At 56.5% G+C, this 23,117-nt stretch overlaps 1 protein-coding gene across 2 annotated transcripts in view; it reads right to left on the minus strand.

Moving 5' to 3' along the window:
• Positions 1-5,772: 5,772 nt before the first annotated feature.
• Positions 5,773-23,117, minus strand: part of SMAD6 (SMAD family member 6) — a 74,547-nt gene continuing 57,202 nt past the window's right edge. For both annotated transcript variants that reach the window (XM_045810605.2, XM_045810604.2), the window contains one exon: positions 5,773-6,736. In XM_045810605.2, coding sequence (XP_045666561.2) covers positions 6,195-6,736 — 542 coding nt within the window. In that variant the 3' untranslated portion in view covers positions 5,773-6,194. The remainder of the gene's footprint in view (positions 6,737-23,117) is intronic.

Below are 23,117 nucleotides of genomic sequence, written 5' to 3' on the forward strand. Positions count from 1 at the left end.
CGGCCCCAGCTGCCCCTCTTGGGGCGTCAGATTCTGCAGTGCACAGCAGGGGCTCTCTGGAGGCACCATGGAGCCATCTAGTTTAGGCCTTTTGTTTTCGAGGGGAAACTGAGGCCCAAGGAGACAGGGGGTCCCTCACAGCATCACTCAGCCTGGTCTCCTCCAGTCCAGGGAGGTCACATTAAAAGCCATCTATGTCTTCTGCTTGGCCCATAAGCTCCCAGTCGCGCGTTCGGTAACTCTAGGCATTTTCTCTCCACTCCACTAGCTTCACCATGAGCTGCTCTGCAAACAGTCGGCAAGGCTGTGAGGCTGTTCTAGCCTATAGCCCAGGGGATGTCAGCCCGGACTGGACAGTCCCTTCCCCAGCACCTGCAGCCACCCCCCCCCCACGCCCCTGACCAGGCCAAGGTGACACACAGCTTCCCCTGGGTCATCCGGCTGCCGGAAGTCAGCCAAAGCCTCAAAACCCCAGGGTGGAGAATTGTAAAGCTTCATCTTCATTTACCTTTTACACAGAAACCCAGCGACGAGAATGCCCTTAGTGCCACGATCTGTACTCTTAACAAATGATTGAAACGGCAAATTTTATGTTCTGCTCACGTTACCACAGCAACACACACACACAAAAGAGCACGGGGAAGATGAAAACATTCTAGAAGTGGATGGTGGTGATAGCTGTGTAACAATGCAAATGTACTTCGTGCCACTGAACTGTATACTTAAAAATGGTTTAAATAGCCAATTTTATGCCAGATCTGTTTTACCACAAATAAAAACAAAACCAAAAATGACCCGCTCTTCTTCCCTTCTTACCTCAACAGCTTTGCTCAGGCCAATGTTGGCTTCACAGCAACCTTCGCGGCCTCACTGAGAGACCAGCTCTGGAAGGAGCTCCAAGTCGTGGGCTTGGCCCGCATTGACCACTGTCTTGCTGTGTGACCCCGGTTGGCACACTGCCCCTTTCTGGACCTCAGTTCCGTGACGGTGATGGAACTAGAGGCACTCTGAGGGCCTTTCCGGCTTGGATGTTCTTTGAGTCTATATTCTAAGCCATCGAAGGAATAACCCCCAAACCAGGAATTCTTACTACCACACTGCTGAGAGGGTAGAATAAGGCTGTAGGACGTGAGCCCCCAGAACCTAGAGCCTGAGGATAAGTGAGGGTTCTCAGGGGTCTGCACGGAGAAGCCCGCTGGAGTTGTCATGGAGACACAGGAGAATAAACACACACGCCTCTAGCTGCCCGCTGGGTCCTTGAGCATTTATCAGACATGCCCACATCCGTTACCTCTGTGACTCTTCTATTCCACGAACATCTAGGGAGTCCGTCCTCTGTGCCCGGCGTGGGGCTGACCCAGGGCTGTGGCGGCAAATGGGACACGAGATCTCCGTCTGCAGGCGGTTGGCCGGGTAGAGATGGGCCGGGGCCGCATTCCCGTGGGGGGGCCGGATTTGGGGGCACAGCATCACTCTGGTTGGAGCGTAGGTTGGAAGAGGCAGGAGAGGGACAGGAGGCCCAGTGAAGGGCCGCAGCAGCTGTCTGGGGGAACCCCTGGTGCGGTCGCCAACAGATGTCCCAGTGGGTCACAGATGGCCTCTCCCACTGAGGAAGCAGAGGCTCAGTTAGGTCGGGACTGCCCGAGGCCAACAGCAAGTTAAGGGACCTGGATTTGAGTTAATACTCGCTCACCCCCAGCCAAAGCTCCCCCTGCCAACCCCGCTACCTTCCAGGCCCCAGGTGATCCTAGTGAGTGTAATTTGTACGTGTACGTGACGTGCTGAGAGCTTCGTACGTGCCTGTTCGGAGCGCCTGACATGCCTTCATTCACTTGTCCTCCCAACAATCCTAGGAGGTGAGTGCTCTCATTAGGATTCATATGGGGAAACTGAGGCACAGAACGGTGAAATAACTTGCCTCAAATCATATAACTGCTAAGCAGCAGAGTCAGGATTGGGACCAGCGGCTGCAGCTGCGAAGCCCCCTGAACTGTGGGGGAGGAGTGGGTATGGGCGCTTCCAGGACGGGGGGTAGGAGGGCATGCGGGGAGTTCTCGGAGGGGAACAGAGGCGTGCGCCTGCCCTCCAGAGCACTGATGGAATCTGCCCGAACACACGGGAAGCAGCCCGACCAGGTGTCCTGAGACCTGAGGTTTAGGCTCGGCTCTGCCCTGACCTTGCTGGGTGACCTCAGGCTACTCACACTCCTCTCTGGGCCTTGGGTTTTTTCACCTGAAGCCTGAACCAAGATCTCCAGGCCTGCCCCCCTCTTTCCTAGTTCTATTTCTCTCACTCCTAGATCAACCCCTCTACCCCCACCCCCCCAGGCACTAAGGCAGGGGAGGGACTAGGGATGGGGGTGGGCTGTGGAAGGGAGCGAGGGGGCAGTGGAGGGACTGTCCCTTCTCTTAAAAGTCTAGTGAGAGCAGGAAATCCCTCCCTCCCCCTTCCAGGCCTGAACTTGGGGAGGCACTGAGCCCCACCCACTTCCCAGGGCCTGCAGGGACCAGGCTCCCATCGCCCTCTGCAGAGACCAGGCCTTGTTTAGAAAGTGTCTCCTTTGGAGCCTGAGTCACTGGATCCCTGGGCGGTCTGGGGGAAACCGCAGCGTTACTGCGAGTACCTTACCGTGACTGGGAGAAGGGGCAGGCGGGGCAAGTCCTGCCGCCCCTCTGTGACCTCGGCCACTCAGCCTCTTGTGTCTGGGACTTGGTTTCCCCACCCATAGACTGAGGGGCTGGAAGTGGAGTCTCAGACCCGCCACCTCTCCCTGACACTCGTGGCCTCCCAAGGACCTCAGGGAGGCCCTCAGCCTGGGGAGGGGGCAGGCCTGGGGGCAGAAGAGCTGTGAGGTCGGCAGCCCCGGGGCCCCGGAACTCAGCGCTCTACGCCCCGTGCTGGGGGACTGTCCACCCAGGAGGAGCCCCCAGCTGGCCTCTGACACGGAGGGCTTGTTCCTTCCCCCAGGGAGCTCGGGCAAATGACAGCGTTCGTGTAAGCCTCAGTGTCCCCATCGGAAAGGGAGCATGACTCAGACGGTGCCCGCAGAGCCGCTCCTGGAGCCCCGGGGCACGGACAGTTCGCAGCGTGTAGAAAGGGCTCACAAACAGGGCCTGTTACTAGTTATCGCCTCAAAAAGAAAAAAACCCAGGGACTCCTCGCCCACCCTCCCGTGGAACAGCTCAGCTCTGCTCAGTGCTCCAGAGGAGGACCAAGGCCTGGACAGTACGGGACAGCAGAGCGGGGGTTGGGCCCCTGGAGGCTCAGGCCTGGGTGGCAGCAGGGAGTGAAAGGGTCTGGCCTGGCAGGGGAGCCAGGAGAAAGTTTTCCTTGAAGGACAGCATGGCCCGTGGGGCTTCATTCTAGAATCGATGTCATCTGGCTGAGGGGGCACCCTGAAAATCTGGAACATGGCAAAAGGACGTTACTATCTGGTCTGCACAGAGTTGACCCTGTGATGGGAAGCGGGCAATCCGGGTCCTACCCACGATTACAGGATGGAGGTAAGCACGTCCCTGCTCTGGGCCTCAGTTTCCTCATCTATGAAATGGGTGGGAGTGTCAATCCCTGTCCCTCTTGCTCCCTGATAAAGGGGGAGTGTGATCATTACTTCCACACCCAGACATCATGGGGTGACCGGCTGCTTCCTCTGAGAGCAGAGTCCCTCTTGAGAGACTGGCATCAGTCAGCGCTGGGGAGCCTGGTGGGTGCAGGGCTCGGCCCACTCACTTCCGCCTGCAGCCGAGCCCTCCAGCTAGGAAGCCCCTACAAAGAGCTTTCTAAAGGCCCGCACGGATCACCTCCCTGGCCCACTCAGAAACCAGCCCCCCCCCCCCATGACTGTCACCCCAGCTCCTGATCCTGACATCTGAGAGCCCCAGCCTCCCTTTCCAGTCCCGGCCCTGTATGCCTAACAGCTGATACACACTGATGATGGACCAGGAACTATGCGAGGTCTTTATTTCTCCGGATTCGAACCTACTTCTCAGGCAGGAGTTTTATCCCCATCTTACACCACCTTACGTAGAGAAGCCTCCAGAATCACTCTAGTGGCAGATGCCAGATTTGAACGCAGGCAACCTGGCTCCAGACCTTCAGACCAGACTACCTTCTCCTGCCTCTGGGGGTTCCACACAATGGATGCCTCCTGGTCTCTTCCAGTCCCACGGTGTCACCCCTTTGCTCCCGTCCCCTCTGCCACCCTTAGCCTGTCACTTGCCCGGGAGGACCAGAGCCCTAACACTCCCACAGAACTGTCTCCTTGTTCCATCTTGCACTCTGCTAACTGCCTGAGCCCCAAGTACCCCCCACACTGACCCCACACCAAGAATACCCCAGGAAGGCCGGCATCCCCGGTGGGCACCTTCAGGACGGGGCCCCAGCCTGGAGCGCCCTGGCGTGTCCAGGGCTTGGCAATGTCAGAGGCACCAGTATGCCTTGGTGTGGGGCCAGGGTGAGCAGGGGTGGGGAAAAGAGTCCATCGGTAAATAACTTCGGGAAACAAAGTAAAATGGTGTATTTCTCAGAGGATGTGGTGGCCGCGATCCCCACCTCCTGACATTCACATTCTCGTCTAGTCCCTCCCTCATCGTCAGCAAGAACGGTTCGAGGGCTCGGCGGAATGCGGCGAAGAGAGGCACGTCACTTTCGAGCTAAGGTGGTAAAGGGTGGCAGCGTCACTCTTGGTCTCTCTCATGTGGATCCCTTGCTCTGGGGGAAAGCCACGTCGTGAGTAGCCCGGTGCATAGGCCCGTGTGGTGAGGGACTGAGGCCTCGAGCCAACAGCCACGTGAGTGAGCTTGGAAGCGGGTCGTCCAGCTCCAGACGAGCCTCAGATGACTGCAGCCCTGGCCGACGGCTTGACTACAACCTCACGAGACCCTGAAGCAGAACCACCCAGCCGGGCTGCTCCTGCATTCTTGAACACAGAAACCGAGAGAGATAAGAAATGTTAGTTTCAGGCTGCTATGTTTTAGGATAATTTATTACGCAGCGATAGATAATACACGTGGCTTCTCGAGCACTTTCTATGCTAATGTAAATCTCCAAGCAAGAAGATAGACAAGGTAACATTCCCCTTAGTTATCTGGCCAAGGAGGCCTTCTTTTTTTTGAGTTTTCTCAAGAGAGAAAACTGATTTATTATGGCTCTGGTCCTACAATTAAATGTGACTTCTAACCCCGATCTGTGATGAGCTAGTCATTTGCTCTTCCAGAATCTCAACTCTTCCCTTTTATAGAGTAGAAAGAAACAACCTGCCTTTGCATAAATCATAAATACAACCCCAGATGGCCTAGTTCTGAGCTCTTTGGTGAGGGGTGGGAGAGTGGCTTGTCTAGGTCCTAAAAGGAGCTTTTCCCTGGGGCTCAGGTGGGTTTTCGAAGGGGGCAGGTGGGCCCGAGGCCCATTATCTGTCTTTCTTCCTCAGGGCATTTCCCCAGAGTGGTGAGAATTAGTGTTTTCTTCCAGCTTGTGCACAGGTCAGAGATGGGAGGCATGGACCTGAGCCTCCCCCATTAGACTGGGAGAGCTTCCTTCCCCTCTACACACCCCTCTCCTGTGGACACAGTGAAGCCATGGGCAGGAGGGAACATCAGAACCTTCTCTGGCCTCAACAGGAAACATATGCCCTTCCTCCCTTCTCAGTTTATCCCCCCTACTCTTTCCCTGGTAGAAGACTAGAGATCAAGTTTGAGGATGCTGGATGGGTCAGAAACCCACGGAAACCCTGCATGTCCCTCTTTGTTAAAAAGAAGACATTAAAAAAAAAAAAAAAACATAATACGAATACTTTATTATCAATGAGTGACTGGTATTAGCTTTTTGTCTGGGCATTAATAGTTCAAAAACCATACACCAAACCCAGGTTTTCCACCTAGCTCTGCTGTACCATTTTCTTTAAAAACAAAAACAAAACAAATAATAATAATAAAGAAGAGGAGGAAGGAGGAAAAGAAAGAAAATATATTTGTATTGAAAGAATTATAAGCCAAAGTGCGTCTTTCTTGGTTTGTCCATATACACACATTGCACCATACATAAATAATTACATTGTAAAAATGACTCCATAATTACAAGTATAATATATATTTCCATATAATATATAAAACTTTATATTAAATCTAGGTAGATGATATTTGGGGGGTGTCGTCCGCGGGGGCCGCGTCTCCGGCGGCGGGGCAGGGCGGCCGCGGCTATCTGTGGTTGTTGAGGAGGACCTCGAGCCAGCAGGGGCAGGAGGTGATGAACTGCCGCGAGTAGCACGGCCCCCAGCCCTTGGCGAAGCTGATGCGGACGCTGTTGGGGTCGTAGGGGCCGTCGGCGGCGTCGGGCTCGGGCCCGTGCTGGAGCAGGCCCGAGCGCTCGAAGTCGAACACCTTGATGGAGTAGCCGGGCGGCACCTTGCGCACGACGAGGGCGCGGCCGCCGGGCGCGTCGAGCGTGGGCGAGTTGACGAAGATGGGGTGCTCGCCGCGGTTGTAGGCCCACACGCCGTCGGGCTCCTTGCTGAGCACGATGCCGAAGCCGATCTTGCTGCGCGTGCGCCGCACCGACTCGCTGCGCCGCTCCAGCTTGAGCTGGCCCAGGCAGAAGCCGCTGCCCTGAGGTAGGTCGTAGAAGATGCTCACGGCCTGGTCGTACACGGCGTAGAGGCGGCCCACGCGCGTCCGGTGCTCCCAGTAGGCCACGCTGCACCAGTGGCTCGGCTTGCTGGCATCCGGAGACATGCTGGCGTCTGCGGGGCAAGCACAGGGCGCGGGGGGCGGTTAATGGGGGCGCGGAGGGGAGCAGAGGTGGGGCCGCCGCCCGCGCGGGGCGGGTGGCTGGGGTTTCCAGCGTTCAGCAGACATGTGGGCACGGACGCGTGCCGGGTTGTCCTCAAGAAATGTACCTCGCAGAACAGCCCCTGCACACACGCAAAAGGGAGAGCAAGGCTGGGAGCCCACAGGGAAGGCAAGTCACCCACTGTGTGCTCCGGGCACGCAAACATGAACCGCACCCGGCTCCTGCCCCTAGAATCTTCCAAGCTCAAGCTGGCAGGAGAGGGCCAACCCTGCCCTGCGCCCACACACACGCCCAAAGGAGGGGCTGAACACCCAGCACCTACAATGTTCCTGGAGCTGCACACTGCGCTCTGACTATACCGGACTCACTGGGTCCTCCCCGCACTCTGCGCCGAGGCCACCTTCTCCTCATTGTACAGACGAGGATCCAGACTTGGCAGACACCAGCAGCCCGCCGAAGGCCACGATCTGAACCCCACCAGCCCAAGCCTCAACCTGAACAGCTATTAGGGGGCATAAATCACACTTGAGGGGGGGTCGAGCACAGGAAGCCACGGCGGGGTGGGGGAGTTGGCCCCCAGAATCCCTTCCAGCCTTGGCCTTGAGTATAATGCCTAGTTTCCCAGTAACCCCCACTCCTCAGCCCTCAAGGTGGCTCTCTTGGCACGAAGTGCAGTTGTTCCCCCGAACTGCAGCCCCTTCCGTGAGACGGAGAAGCTGAGGGGCTCTAAGCATTAAAGCAAATTGCCCCGCAGGGCCTCCAGAGATCGCCAGCTCCCAAAGGTGTGTGCGGCCTCAGTTTCCCCATGGACCATAAAGGGGTGGCCTGGATGACTGGAATCCCTTTCCCCTCCAGCATGAGGCATGTCTGCATGTCTGGATGAGCAATTCTCTGACACCAGGCCGAAGGCCACAAGGGCAGCTGGAGGCAGCCCCATCTTTGCCGCTCCCGTGTGTGGCCAGCTTCTCAGACATCAGGTCTTTCCCTTGAGCTCGGAGCGCTGAGAAGCAGGTGGGCATCCGTGACTGCCCCGTGAGGGGACCTGTTCCCACATAGCCCTTGTTTGGGGCTCATGCACAGAGGGAGAGGTTTTCCCAAGAACGGGGTGGGAGCAAAGCAAGGCACTTTATGGTGTGGCTTCTCCAAGAGAAACTGTGACCAAAGTCCAACTGAACCCAAGGAAGAAAACACCTTCATCAGGAGCCTGGGCGAGGTCAACTGTCTGCCTTCAGCCCAGCCCCGCCTAGTAGCCCCAGAGCAGCGGGGCGGCAGGGCCCCTCGGATCCTCCTGTGCGCTGGCAGGCCCTCCTAGCCACCCAGCAGGAAGCTGTCTTCTCAAAGCGCCTCCTGTAGGCTGCCAGCTCCGCTGAGGCCTTGGACTGGGCAGAGCCCCAAAGGGCGTGCCCCTCACCCTCTGCCTGGTGTTGAGGTCCCAGACATAGGTCCCCGGGCCACTCCCCGAGAACGTATTAACTTGCCTCCTAGTCCCCTCCGGGTCCTGGTTCTGGCCAGTGGGAGGAGATGGGGGGAGAAAAGACACTGCCCTGAGGTCCTTGCCCTCAGCTGACTCGCCCCTCGGCCAGCAGGTAGAGAAACAGCTCAAATGTGGGGTGGGCGACCAAGAGGCAGGCAACTAGGCCAGTCCCAGCAGGTGCACAGCCAGGAACACTCCAAGCCACAGCCCCTCTCTCCATCCATCCATCCATCCACCCACCCATCCATCCATCCATCCATCCATCCATCCATCCATCCATCCATCCATCCGGTACAGGTCGGGGAGTTTCCAAGGGGCACGAAAGCAGTGCCGTCCAAGCCCGGCCGTGAAAGTCCAGCACCAGTCTTCTCAGCAGCAGCGAGAGTTCCTTTGGCGCACGAGATACAGAGAGGTAGGGAAGCAAACACCTGTGCCTGGAGAATGTTCGGTGACAGGAGGGGCAACACGCATCACTGAAAGCCTTGCATCAGTTAGGCACCTTCTTCCCAACAGCCTTGATTCACTTCTATTACCAGCCCATTCCACAGGTGAGGAAACTGAGACCCAGGGAGCTGCCGTGAGCTGGTCGAGGGTACACATGAGTGAGTGCTAGGCCACACTGGGGGGGGGGGGCTCCTCTCCACACTCTGCGTAGACTCCCCCCTGAAGCCCCTGCACCGAACAAGTCCCCTCCCTTCTCTAGGCCTCAGTGTTCCTGTATGTAACCAGACTGTTCTCTCATGGCCTGAATCCTAGAGGTGCTCGCCCACAAGCTGGTGAGTCACTCCCCGCACCCCCCCCCCCCCGGAAAGCCCCCCCACTGGAAGGCCTTCCCTCCCCAAGGGCGCACTGCAGCATCGCTGAGTGAGGCATACTGCTAGCCCCCCCCCCAGATAAGGCTCAGAGGGCCACCCAGTCATAAAGTGGCAGCTCTGCCCCAGGGTGGAGTCACTCCATCATAAAAGGCAAGAAGCACTTTGGCAGTCAGAATAGGGGGCGGGGCGGGGAGGTTGAGAGTAATGGAACTGAGGGTGTGGGGGAGGTACTTCCTGTCCCCCTCCTCTTAGCTCCTCCCACCCCAGCCAAGCAAATGTCCCCCATCATCTGCCCCCACCTTATCAATACGCGTGTCCCCCTTGCTCCAGCACTCCTCACGGAGATCGGACCCTGTGCCTGGGAGATGGACCCCACAGAGGTGCCCTAGGGCCCGGCCTGCCCCAACCGTCTGGCTTAGGGACACTGCCTGGGCCCGGCCTCACCTCCTGCAGCCTCTCTGTGTAAGCAGACTGGGTAACACTTCATCACACCTGGGCGCCTGGCCAAACCTTCCAAATTCCAGGAGATGGACTGCTGCCTCCAAGAAGCCTTCTCTGATCGCTCCCTCCCATGCACCTGCGGCCTTCAGTGCAGTCACTCCCTAGGCCTGAGCAGGTATCCGTGCTGTTGGTCAGTGCCCCTGGCTGGTCTAGACTTCCCAGTAGGAAGGGGTGGGCCTCAATCCTCTCTACCTCTGTCCCAAGACTGCATGTATCCCTAGGGTGCTCGCAGAACACGCTAAAAGGGAAGGAGGAAGGAAATAAAATCCATCCTAAGGGTCAGCCCACTGCCCTCACCCCCAGCTCCCACTGGATCCTGCCCAGCAGCTGGGGCCGCTGGTCTCAGGCCCCAAGGGATGGTGGGCAAGGACTTAGGTCTGAGGTCTCCCGAGAGCAAGCCAGCAAGTGAGCACATCACCATGCTCGGGGCCTCCCTGTCCCCGCCCAGCTCTTGGGGTCCTGGGGCTCCAGAGCTTGAGGGACCCACTGACATCATCTTGTCCGGGGAGCCCGAACACTTTGGGCTTTCACAAACCAATACATTGTTTAACAGAGCGATGGTGAATGTAACAGGGTTACTACTGTTTAATTTTGTCATGTACAGACTTATTAAAAACCCAAGACCATCGACTACCACTAGCACAAAAGAAAGTGTAATTTATACTAATAAAACAGGTAGGACCTAAATCAGAGATGTAAAAGTTAACACAATTAGATTGTAAGAAATGTTCTTATCTCTTTCACTGTGGACCAGTGAAAATGTAGTGCAGAGACCGGCCTGTGGGAACCACTACCTGAATCCAATGTCCTTATGCCCCAAGGATGACAGCCCTGGGCTACAGGGGCCTCACCCAAGGCCGCAGGGCAGCAGACAGCAGAGCTGGGACCAGCACTTGGGAGCCTAGAACTCTAATCTAGTGCTTGTCACACGAGCCAAAGGGTTTCAGAGTGAGACGGACCTAAGGCTCTCACCACTGACCGGGTGTGTGGCCAGGGACCAGCCACCGAGCGTCCCTAAGCCTCAGTCTCCCCACCTGTAAAATGGACTTATTCATAGTCCAGTGCCTCCTTTATACAGTCCTCCTCTGGATTTTCTGGGAACTCCAGCAGCAGATCAGTCGGGTACAGAAAGAAGTAGCCGCCTCTCTACTGGCCCCAGAGCTGGCCCTAACCCTTCAAAGGCCAGGGCTCCTTAGGGGTGCCGGGGGGTCACGGCCCGGGTCACCACCGTGGCCGGTTACGACAGGATAGCGGATGGCAGCGCCCCCCACGAACCGTACAACACTGTACTGATGGGCAGGCTTTCTTCTAGCCTGGGACCCGAGGTTAAAGAGAGGGGCTCGTTAGCACAGGAATGAGGAACCGAGCAAGGAACAGCGGAACGTCTAGAACCAAGTCGAGGGCTGCTGTGGCTCTGTTTACGCACACACGCGCGCGCGCGCACACACGCGTGGATTCGGCTCTCATGCAGTGTGGCCCATACAAGCTGACCTGCTCTCTTCGAGTGAGCAGGCCGGCCCCCCCAAACCCCTGCCCTCCCCACAGTGGCAGAGCCCCACTGCACCGCCGTGCTCCTCAGCCCGGCTGCCGCTCAAGGTGCGAGAGGACAGTCGTTTGCAGAAGATCTTTTTCTCCTCGTGGCTCCAAGGCTGCAGTCCCGCCATCAACCTAATTAGGAACCAGCTTCTTAATTGCAAATAAATACCAGGGAGTCAGACCCGAGGGAGCGACATCAAAGATGACCGCGCTCTGACCGAAACTCCTGCTCGCTACCCCTGCTCCGGCCTGGCCTGGTTCCCAGCCAGACTCTGGGTCCCGGGCTAGGAGGGCTCCGGGCGGGGGGCGGGGAGGAGGAGAGGAGAGGCGCGGTCTGGCGCTGTGTCTGGGGCAGACCAGGCAGAGTGGCCCCCCGCCGGGGCGGGGCGGGGGGGATGGTTCAGGAGTCCTGCGGTCAGGGGTCCTGCCTCTGGGCCTGCTCAGGGAGGTTCATCTTCCTTCGCCAGGCCTCGGGCTTCCCACCTGAACAATGAGCTCGGGAGCTCTGTGATTCGGTGGACGTCCACAGCAGCTCGACCTGCAAGCGCCCAAACTTGGCCGACAGCTCAGATGTCCATCAACGGGAGGACGGGTATCACGGACTGCATATCTGTGCACCCCGAAATTCAGATACTGAAATCCTAACCCCCAGTGTGACAGCCTTTGAAGGCGGGCCTTTGGGGGGTGATTCAGCCATGAGGGTAGAACCGTTGTGAATGGGATTAGAGCCCTTCGAAAAGAGACCCAGGAGAACTCCCTCACCCCTTCTGCCCTCCTGAGGACACAGCGAGAACAGTGAGAACACGGCCACCTACGAACCAGGAGCCGAGCCCTCACTAGACACCAACACTTGTCAGCACCTCGATCTCGGACTCCCCAGCCTCAGGAGTGGTAAGAAATAAAGACGTGTTGCTTGAGTCACCCAGGCTATGGCATTTTTGTGATAGCAGCCTGAACAGACTAAGATCGTGGAAACACAGAAACACGGGACATCCGTGCGATGGAACGCGACTCACCGATGAAAAGGAACGAACTAGTGAAACACACACACTGTGGACGAATCTCAAGTGTATTGTGCTAAGTGAAAGAAGCCAGACACAGAAGAGAGGCTGTTTGTTTCTATTTATATAACATTCTTGAGTAGACAAAACTAACCTACAGTGATAGAAATGAGAACAGGGATTACCTCTGGGGAGCGGGAGTGACTCGGAGGGGGCGTGAGGGAACGTTCTGGAATGATGGACATGTTTGATACCTGGATCGGTACCGTGGACTGGGGTGTACACACTGTCCCAACGCCCCACCTATACTCGGAAGAGTGGTGCATTTCAGTGTAGCTCTGATGCCTGGAAAGAACACAAATGTGCTGCTCCCTGTGGCTGTCCTGCAGTGGCCCCAGCAGGGCTCTGCGGTGGCCCAGGGGACAGCCCCTGTGTTTCCAGACCAGGCAGGGGTGGCCCAGCCTCCCGGTGGTGCCCACATTCCTGCCACCAGAGGGTGGTGGACGCCTGCGGTGGGCAGGAGGAGACTGCCTACAATAGGCGCTCTCCCCTAGACGGAGCCAGCCCCCACAATGGTTGGCATTCCTTCCCCTCAGCCTCTCTGCCCAGGGAGTGTGCTGTGAGTCCAACGTGTAATGGGGGGGGGGGGGGGCTTGCTGGGGCACCAAAGGGGCCGACTGCAGCCTGGGGGAGGCGGGAAGAGCTGAAATCCCAAGAAAAGCCTTTAGCTTCTTTGAATCAGCAGTTTTCTGTCAAAACAAAGGGCAGGAACGTTCCTGTGTGCTCCCCCGTGGGCTGCACGCTCCAAAAGCCTGAGCATACGCAATGCAGCTTGTTTTCCTCGTGATCCCCCCCCTTGCTGTTTGGCCAAACTGCCTCGGACCTGGCCATCCCGTGAAGGGAACCAGAGATGTGCCCTAATACAGGTCTCTGGTCCCTCAGCCTCTACGAGAGCGAGACGGGAAGGCTCAGAGCATTGGCAGGCTGGGCCCCGCATCCTCCTGGTCTCCAGCGGCTTGCCCGGGTGGCCGAACTCCTCCGTGTTCAAAGCCTCTGTAGCTGCTTCACACCCACTTGGGGCCACAGCAGCCCCCCTGTCTCTCCCGGGGCTGGATGGAAAGGGCTGACCCAGCCACACCTCACATGAGCACAGAGCCAGGGCAGACAGAGCCAGACCCCACTGAGGGCTGGGAAGGGAGACTCAGAGGCCCAGAGAGGTGAAGGGACTTGCCCAGGGTCACCCAGTAAGTTGGTGGCAGAGCCGGAGAGGAGCGCCCAGGCGGGGGACTGGCTTTTCCAGTCCCCTTTTCACTGGCCGCACTGGGGCCTCCTGCCCTCCTGGAAAGCTCTTTTCTTCTGTCCCATGTCATGCCTGTGGCTTCAAGTTCCCGTCCAACCGGCAGCTTTTTCATCTGCGGCTCCCAGGCCTGGGAGTAATTATGTGGCCCTGCATCTGGTTAACCTAACACCCCTTTAAAAGCCCTGTTTGCCCATTAGATAAGTAGTTTTTGTAATCAAACTTAAGGGGGGAAAAGGAGTTTCCACTTAACCTTCCTTTGTCATTTTAAGCTGCAGAAATGGCTTTGGGTTTTGCAGCAAGTCCAGAGATGCAGCATTAATTAGAGGCTTTTTTTTTTTCCTTTGTTAAGGGAGGGGGAGACCAGTCCTTTATCCGCTGGGCTCTGGCAGTAAAAGCAGAGAAGGAATGCGCACGGGGCTGTGTCATGTTAATGGTCAACAGCTTAGAACGAGCCTCTCTGCTGAACTCTTTCCAAAAGCAGGGCCCAGCTGACAGGAGTTTCCTCTTATTCGCTCCCGCTCGCCCCTCCCCACCCCCCACCTCAGCTCTAGCACCTTTGGCTCCTAGAGGAAGCCAGGCTTCCAAGAGGAAGTTCCTAATCGGTCATTACATCACGGGCGGTCTGGCCACCGCTGCCGCCTGCCCAGGGTCCACCTCAGGGGCTCTCTCGGCTGCTGGGCTCCGGGGCCGAGGACTGTGCCGGCCACCCCCCTGCAGGCAGGAGGCCAGCCTGCTGCTCTGCTCCACGATTTTCACCCCCAAGACAGGGATGAGATGGGAGTGCCAAGGGGGAAGGACAGCAGGGGAGGAGGGAGGCCAGGAAACACACGGGCCATGTGGCCCAAACTGACGACTTTGCAGAGGCAAAAACTGAGGCCTGAAGAGGTAAGGTGACTTGCCAAAGGCACAGTGGAGATTCGCACACGTCTGGGCCCCATCAGGTGTCTCCTGCACAGGCTGGATTTGAGCGCGTGTGCTCAGGAGCATAGCTTCCTGCATGTGAATCTCAGCTCTGCCACTCACCAGCTGTGACATCTTTGGCACATGACTTTACCTCCCCGGGCCTCAGTTTCCTAATCTGTGAAATGGGGATGCAATCATTGCTTACTTCACCCGGCTGTTGGGATTCATTTCAAGGGCACCAAATAATGCCTGGTTCCAAATAAGCACTCCATAAATAACAGCTATTCTTATTCTTACTAATATTCTTAACCACCGTACAATCTTATCTCTCTATATTATTTGTACACAGTATTTAATAGACTGAGTCAGCTCTTTGGTTCATAAAGGTATCCATGTTAGGTAATAATATCTACAAAGATAAGACAAGCCCATGCAGTTGAGAATCAAGGGGAATAGTAGTAGTAGTAATAATAATAATGATAATAATACTAATATACCAGCCACCATTTAACGAAGCTTTACCAAATGCCGAGCAGAATATGCAGCAGGTCAAATGCACTATTTCGACATACTGGCAAGTCACCTTATACTCCCACCACCCCCCTCAGTCAGTCCCATTTCAGGATGAAGAAACTGAGGCCCACACGTCAGGTAGCGTGTCCACAGCCCTCAGCTAGGAAGGCGAAAAGCTGGGATTTGAGCTCGGCCATCGAGGCTTGGGGACAGGGGACTCAGTGTCACTGCTGTGCTTGCAGCCTAGAGGAGAGCAGGGCAGTGCCACAGGGACGGCACAATGACCGCGCAGCCAGGTCCACCCCGCGCTGCCACGGGAAGGCTCTATGAAGGCTGGACGTTAAAAGGGTCCTTGGGGGCACCTGGGTGGTTCAGTTGGTTAAGCGTCTGACTTGGACTCAGGTCATGATCCCAGGGTCCTGGGATGGAGCCCCGCGTCAGGCTCCCGGCTCAGTGGGGAGTCTGCTTGTCCCTCTCCCTCTCTCTCTGCCCCTCCCCCCACTCATTGTGTGCACAAGTGAGCTCGCTCTCTTATAAATAAAATCTTTAAAAAAAGGGGGGAGGAGTCCTTGGATGTGGCAATGTGGGGGCCACCCCACCACACGCTGCCCACCTTAGTGTTACCAGGAGGGCGGGGGGTTTTCAAAGAGCCTGCCTTCTAACAGCTCCCAATGGCCCCTACAGTCCTGTGAACACATCTACTTCGTTAGGTTTTTAGTACAGTTTCTCCCCCACACTCCCACCACCCCTCCAAGACCCGGTGAGCGTTTTCTAGATGCCGCAGGGCAGAATGGTGGTCTTGGGAAAGGGCTGCTAACCCCAGCTGAGTGCCGGGGGGTGGGCGCTCAGGCTCTTCCTCCATTCTCTCTTTAGGAACTCCCAAGTCCAAGAGATGGAATCATCCCCCTCTCAGAGGGCAGACCCCAGGGTGGAGAGGCCACACGGCAATGCAGGGTGGGAATCCTGAGGGGCTGGCCTGACACTCTGCTGGGCCCTTCATGCTGCCTCACCTGCTCCCTCTGCTCTTTGAGGTGGTTCCCCAGAGCCTCCACCCTGGATGGGTTTGGGGGGGGGTGTAAGGATGGTAGGTGGCCACAGGCCGTGACCGGCCTTCACTAGGGAAAGGCCTAGGGGGCCCTGCAGGAGGCCTTTCTTCCAGCCTTGGCGCCCTGACCCTGGCCTGCCCGGCCCCACATCTCTGGGGGAACAAAGTGGCGGCCTGGGCTGAGATGGGTAAGGTTTCCATTCCTTTATCCTGTGCGGTATTCAAACAAGTCCTGAAAAGTGAACTCCTCATGCATCCCTGACAGAAAACAAGTTCCCACCAGGGCCCTAACACACAGGCCTGCACAGCGTCCCCCCCACCCCCACCCCACCTTCCCCGGGACCTACTGCTCCAAGAGGGGCAGGGAGATCCACCAGGGGAGCAAAGCTGGGGCCCTGCTGCCATCAGCATCCGTCTCGCTCTGCCACCCCAGCGAGACTGTTTCAGGCTCCCTGCACCAACGGAGCAGTGGCTTCTCCCTGGGTCTCAGTGCCCTATGGCCCAGGCTCCCTTCTTAACAGCGCTCTGCAGGCAGCTACAGCCTCTGAGAGCCACCTGGGGGACCAGACGACACCAGAAACACCGTGCACCTGCCTGGACCAGCCTGGCCCTCCTAGAGGAAACCCAGGCACCTAAGGCAGGGACAGAAGACCCCAAAGAAGCGAGGCTGGGACCGAGTCCCGGCAGGAAGAATTCTAGTTCCCTGGGCCCTGTGAGGGAAGAACGGAGAAGCGGAGAAGCGTCTGTGAGCAGAGAGACATCGATAAGCAGCTTATAAAATCAGCCCACATTTTCAAGAAGGAACCAGTTTCTGCAACAAAAGGCTCTGAACTTTGCTCCCATTCCAAGTCCTCTTTTGTCTTATCACAAAGTCAGACTCTGAATCTGTGTGTTGGTTTTCTTACCCAGAGACCTACTAGGCTGGGAAAGCCTTGCTTTTCATATTGCCCCGGAGAGATTCTAAAATAACACTGTTTCTACAAGATCATGAAGCTGGGTACCTCCTGGGTCCCCAGGAAAGAGGTGGCAATTAAGAGAAGGGGTCCCCAAATCTTCCCTGCTTGTAGGTGGGCTCTGCTCATGGCCCAATTCCCAAATTCACACACAAACCGGGCCCCTCCCTGGCCGTCAGGGTTCTCGGTCAGCTGAGCCAGGTTTTGTTTTTTCTTTTTTTTTTTTTTTTAAGATTTTATTTATTTGTCAGAGAGAGAGCACACCAGACGCAGGACTCGATCCCAGGACTGGGGGACCATGACCTGAGCCGCAGGCAGACGACACTTCAGGGACTGAGCCACCCAGGCGCCCCCACAAGCCGGGTTTTCATCTTCAGGCTTTAGGTGCCAACATTCGCTGATCCAACCCAACCTTGACTTCCCTGTTGAATCCGAGACCACAGAGAACAAAATCGGCCCTTTGGGGGTTCAGATGGGGACAGCGTGGGCATGCGGCAGAGGCGCAGGGATGCGGTCTGTGGCAGACGGCAGGGTGTTCAGGGAAGCCCATCTCTGGGCACATTCCTGCCTTGCAGGCTCCCGGAGCCGGGAGAATTCGGGGCACCCCTGCTTTTCTTTTCCTTCCCAAATACAACTGGAGTTTTCCTGGCAAACGTCCCGCCCCAGACTTCTACTTGGACCCAATGTAAAGCCATAAAAGCAAAGGACCTCAAAATCGCCCTCCATCAGCCTGTCTCAGCTCTCGGGAGCAGGAGCCCAATGCTGGTACAGAAACAGCCCAAGCGATAACCAGGTGAGGCCCCCCCACAGCCTGCACCCCTCCAATCCCTGGCCCCACCAGCTCCTGCCATTGGGGTCCCTTAGCTCCCCGCGCCTTGGACGCCCTAGTCTGCGTGTACTTTGTCCATCCTACTCTCGCTGGATCTGGCAGGTCCTGAGACCACAGGCAGTGAGGGGTGACCTGGTGCAAATCCAAACAGCTCTGTGCCGCTGGGCAGGTGCCTACATCTCTGAGAGCCAAGACTGCCTCCCTACTTTTGGGGGTCCATACAAAATTAAAACGCAGGGTTCCTTGTTCAAAATCATTCAGGGAGCGCCTGGGTGGCTCTGTGGCTTAAGCGTCCGTCAGACTCTTGATCTCGGCTCAGGTCTTGATCTCAGGGTCGGGAGTTCGAGCCCCCCGCTGGGCTCCGCGCTGGGTGTGGAGCCTATTTTTTTAAAAAATGATTCAGCATTTCAGTGGTGAAGTCAGTGCATTAAACTCAGCGGAGGCCCGTGAAGGTCTTCAGGACAGTTTCCTCCCTAATCCCCAACATTCGTCAGACTCCGGCTCAAACGCCAAGACCCCCGACGACGACGACGACGACGTCTCCTCCTTTGAAAAGCCTTCCTCAGTCCCTGGGGGTGGCACATCCTGTTTGATGCTGCCGGCAGGAGGGCACTCCCCTGTGCACGGGCCGGCCTGGAACGAGGCTGCCCCCGGCTCTGCCTCTCCTCCCCTGGGCCCTGGCACCGTGAGCCCGACAGGGTGCTCTCGACAGTGGGATGCCAAATGGATTTTACAGCCGAGAGCTGGGAGGACAACTGGGAAATCCATGGGTCTTCCCTGGGTTTGAAAAAGGTCAGCAGCCACACCTGTTCCCAGTTGACGGGTGACGACACTGATGCTCAGGGGCCAGGACACTGAGGCAGGGAGGGCGAGGCATCATCCTCATGAAGCAGCCTGGCCGATGGAATCCCGGATGAGCTCCCTGCGCACAAGGCTTGTTTCGGTGCTCCCCCACCCCCACCCCCCCAAATCCGCCTACAGCCTTCGGTCATCTGTCTGGTAATGGGATGGACTGCACTTCCCTGGCTTGCTAAGTCGATAAGGGTGAAGGGAACAGAGGGCATGGCTCTGAATGGAAGAGCCAAAGAACAGGGTGGCAGGCTGGTTTTCTTGTTTGCAAAGCTCTCAAAATAAGCCTCATCTAACACCAGCCTGATACTATTTACCAACAAGACAGTGTCATGTGACCACTGCAGGTCAAACACACCTGACCTGATTTTACACTAAAGATGCAGGTTAGGATAAGCACCCCCAAATTAAAGTACCAGAGGCAGGGGCGTTCGATTCAAAAATAATCCCCGCATTAAATCCTTTTCTTTTAAAATATCCTTTTGCGACACAAAGGTACATAATGACACCTCTTCAGTGAGTGCGGAGTCCGACCTGCTGGGTTTTCTTAAAGTGAGGGTTGCCTGGATCGCTCCTGTATATTTCTAGAACAAACAGGAGGGCTTTGTAATAAGCAAAAAACTAATATTGACCGGAGAGATCATTAAGCCACAATTAAATACTAATATTTGCTGTAAAGAACGAAGTAACAGGAGATTTAAATGTTCCCTGCAGAAATGTTGCAAAAGGACCCACGGGCCTGGCAGCAACTCGCCCCTGGGACCAGGTCTCCCGTTTGTGGCTGTGCTACTGTGTGCGGCTTGAAGCCACCGAGGCTGCCTGGTGCGTCTCGGCCCAGGCTCTGAGCTGCCTGTCAAGGGCTGGCTTGTCGGATCTGGGGCATGAGGTGCAGGGGACGGAAGGAGCCAGTCTGTCCATCCTGTCAGGCTAGCAGGTGGACACAGTCCCACAGCCCTGGCCCCACGCTTCCAGTCCAATGCTGGTTTCCACAGCAGCAGGAGGCCAAGCTTGGTTCCCGCAGCCCCGACAGCCCAAGCCAAGAAAGGTGGCTCTATCCCCCCGTCAGGGGTGGCGGCAGGATGCTGTTTTGAAATGTGGAGGGTTTTCCAATTCTCCAAGCCCATTCATAAGTGACCCCCGTTTTAGGTTATGAAATCTAAAGCTCAGAGGGGTGGAGTGACTGCCCTCTAGTCCTCAAGGGTGAACAAGGAAGCAGGATCAGGGTTCGTCCGCGTCTTCTGAGGCCAAAGGCGCTCCTTCTACTGTCACTGCCTCCCGCCAGGCACCTTGGGAAGGTGAGCCATCACCTCCAACAGTTTTGTGTTTCTCAAAGTAATTCCCCAGCCTCTGTCTGAATACACACGGTCGCACACGGCAGGACTCAAGTGACGAGAGCAATGGTCCTATCAACTGTGCTTCTGTCTGGTCACCCACGGCCAACTTTTCAGCTCGGAGGGACATAGGGCTTGTTTCCCATAATCCAGTTCATAATTGATTTCTTCTAGAAAAGACAAGAAGCCCTAGACATCTAGGCTGGACCCAACTGATGGCAATGCCCCGTGCCTCCTGGAACTGCCTCCCCCTGTGGAGCGCTGTTTGCAGCCACAGGGACCCGAGTGCGAGCGGGAGAAAGAGTGTCTTTCCTGAGTCAGGGACAGCCACAAAGGGACTCCTGGGGAAGGAGGGTGGATAATTGTGTCTATGCCCTGGCAAGCAGCACACGCCTGGCGCGCGTGGGCCCAGCAAACATAAGCAGATCTCTGCTAAGTACCGACTGTGCTTACAGCTGCCGCAGGCACCCTCTGCCATAGCTGGGTCGTCCCTGGGGCCTCAGTGCTAGTCATTCCCTGGGAATCCAGCAGCCAGTGAGCATCTCCTGTCTATGAGCCGCATCTCATTGAACCCCAAGAACAATCCCAGGTATAACCTTACAGACGAGGAAATGGAGGCTCAGGGAGGTGAAGCCCCCTGCCCAAGGTCACACGGCCAATTAGTGTCGATCTGAATCTGGGCAGCCAGACTCCACACCCACTGCTCCTTCCATTCCTCCTCAAGGAGCGTGTCTCAGCGGGCACTCAACTTCTAGCCTAGACCCCGCTCGGCCGCGCGGCCAGGGCAGTCCCTCTCCCCGCTGTCTCCCACGGGGGTGCCTCGCGCCTCCTCCAGCGAGGCTGACGCCGGCCACACAGCCCCCACCCTTTCCTCCTCCCTTCCAGTGGGCACGACTGGCCCTGCAGGCCGCCAGCGTCTGCATTCCTGGAGCACATGCCCACGTTGGGCCCACTAAGGAGGATCCGAAGTAATTCAGCCCATAAATCACGGCCATTGTGAATTTCCCTTTTAGCCACAGGCAAAGTCAAACTTTTCCTTCCCCCACTGTAGTTAACCACTCTTTGTTCACTGTATCTCTCGCAGCTCCGCCTGGCTGGGGGCCAGCTCTCAATTATTAATTAATCTGGGAGGCGCAGGTTACATTCCTGGCCACCTAACCACTTCCTCCTCGGTCACTCAGAGCTCGCAGGCCAGGCCCACTGAGTGGTATCAAGCCTCATACAACATCCCAGCCCTATCTTGTGGCCATAGCTGCAAGAAAGGACGCTTAAAACCAGAGTTAAAAATAACACCGCCCAAATCAAACGCCCAGAAGTCTCCTTTTCCAGCTCCATCCCAAGCTGGGTGCCGCCATCACTATAAAACCATGACATGCCTCAGTTTCTCGTCTGTGCCATGGGGAGACATTCCCCCCAACACACAAGGCTGCTGTTTGTGTGTGTGTGTGTGTGTGTGTGTGTGCAGGAAGGGGGTAACTGGTGAGCCCTCCCCTGATAATTCTCGCTAGCCAGAAAGGGGGACCCCAAGACTTGAAGCTGAGAGGCCATCAGAGGCTGGGCTGGGGCCGGTGCTGCCTCTAATTTCATCTGCTGGCTTGCTCTCTCCTCACTGGAGGAAGAATGACAGGCAGCTGGTGACAGAAGCCCAGGGACGCTACAGTCGAGCTCAGGTTTATTAAAGTCATTCAGGCGTCTAGAGAGACGATGAGGAAGAGGATGGAAGTGTGGGCCCCTCTTTGTCTGGGTCAAATCTTTGGGAGGACTTTGCATGGGTAAACGCCCCAAGAAATCCGGGCATCCACAGAACAAGGTGACCACCCTTGGTGTGAACTTGTAGCCCCCCATGATAGGGAGATCCGGCTGTGAAATCAGAGCACCGGTCTCCTAAGATCAGTGCCGCATCCTTGGACCAAGCAGGATCTTTAATTCCCATTTAGAAGTAAGGTGGCGCTGTAAGGAAGAAGTGCTGGCTGGCGGAATGTCGACGGTGAGCCGTGAGACCAGCGGAGGACAAGAGCGGTAGAGAGAACACGTCCGACGGTGAGCCGTGAGACCGGCGGGGGACAAGAGCGGTAGAGAGAACACGTCCGACGGTGAGCCGTGAGACCGGCGGGGGACAAGAGCGGTAGAGAGAACACGTCCGACGGTGAGCCGTGAGACCGGCGGGGGACAAGAGCGGTAGAGAGAACACGTCCGACGGTGAGCCGTGAGACCGGCGGGGGACAAGAGCGGTAGAGAGAACACGTCCGACGGTGAGCCGTGAGACCGGCGGGGGACAAGAGCGGTAGAGAGAACACGTCAGATCATAAAAAAGAATGAACATCCGTTGTTGCTGGAAAGTGCCATCAAGTATCCCTTGGTCATCTGCCTCCCTTTCTCCTTCCCCCGCTGGCCCCATTCACACCCCACCATATGCCAACTTCACCCCGAGTGTCCACAGGCCAGTCAAGCTCCGGGGACAACACCGGAGGGTACGGTCTAGGAAAGACCTTTGAAATCTCACGCTTCATCTACTCCGTGTCTGCTTTTGATCTGATAAAGACATGATTTGTCTCCGGAGTGTTCGCATAACGTTGACACTCTGAGGAGGAAGGGACACTTTGGGCTTCCCTTACCCTAAGCGTGGAGGCTTTTGCATAGAGCGCACATGCTGCCAAGATAAATTATTGTGCGCATACAATAAAGTACCATTAATTAGGACTCATAAATCCAGAGTTTGTAATAATTCCAAAAGCAGCTGGGTTGAAGTTAAAAAAAAAAAGGTTTTGATAAACAAATGCAAAATATAAATAAGGTTCAGGAGAACTGTTTACCCTACGAGGACTGTATAAACAACTGGCGTACCAATTACAGATCGCTCTTATCTGTTCACTCAAGCACATCTCCAAATGGCCAGCAGGAAACATTATCCGGTTAGCATCCCAGTCTGTGGTATTTGAAAATCACAAAACTCGGTTTCTTAGACAGCAGCCTTTCCAATCGCCCACCATCCAATCTGCCTGCGCTGGTGAGGAGTCCCCGAGTTGTCACTGTTCCCTCTCTAGGTATCTAGAAGGGAAGCCATTTGGATGGCTGAGCCCCCGGCACCCCGGGGCCCTTCGGCGAGCCGCCGCCCAGGAAGGAGTGGTGGCCCTCGGCTCCAGCCCGCCAACCTGCCACCCAGTTATCTCCGTGCCTATCTTAAAGCGGCAGCGTTTCCTAGGGCGTTGGGCCCGGGGACCCAGCCAACTGGGGCAACTGCACGTGAGAGCAGGTGGGGAGGGGCCGCCCCATGTGTAAAC

The sequence above is a fragment of the Ursus americanus genome, chromosome 28, assembly GCF_024610735.1.
Source record: "Ursus americanus isolate L20-20 chromosome 28, mUrsAme1.1.p, whole genome shotgun sequence".
In the NCBI taxonomy this organism is placed as follows: Eukaryota; Metazoa; Chordata; class Mammalia; order Carnivora; family Ursidae; genus Ursus; species Ursus americanus.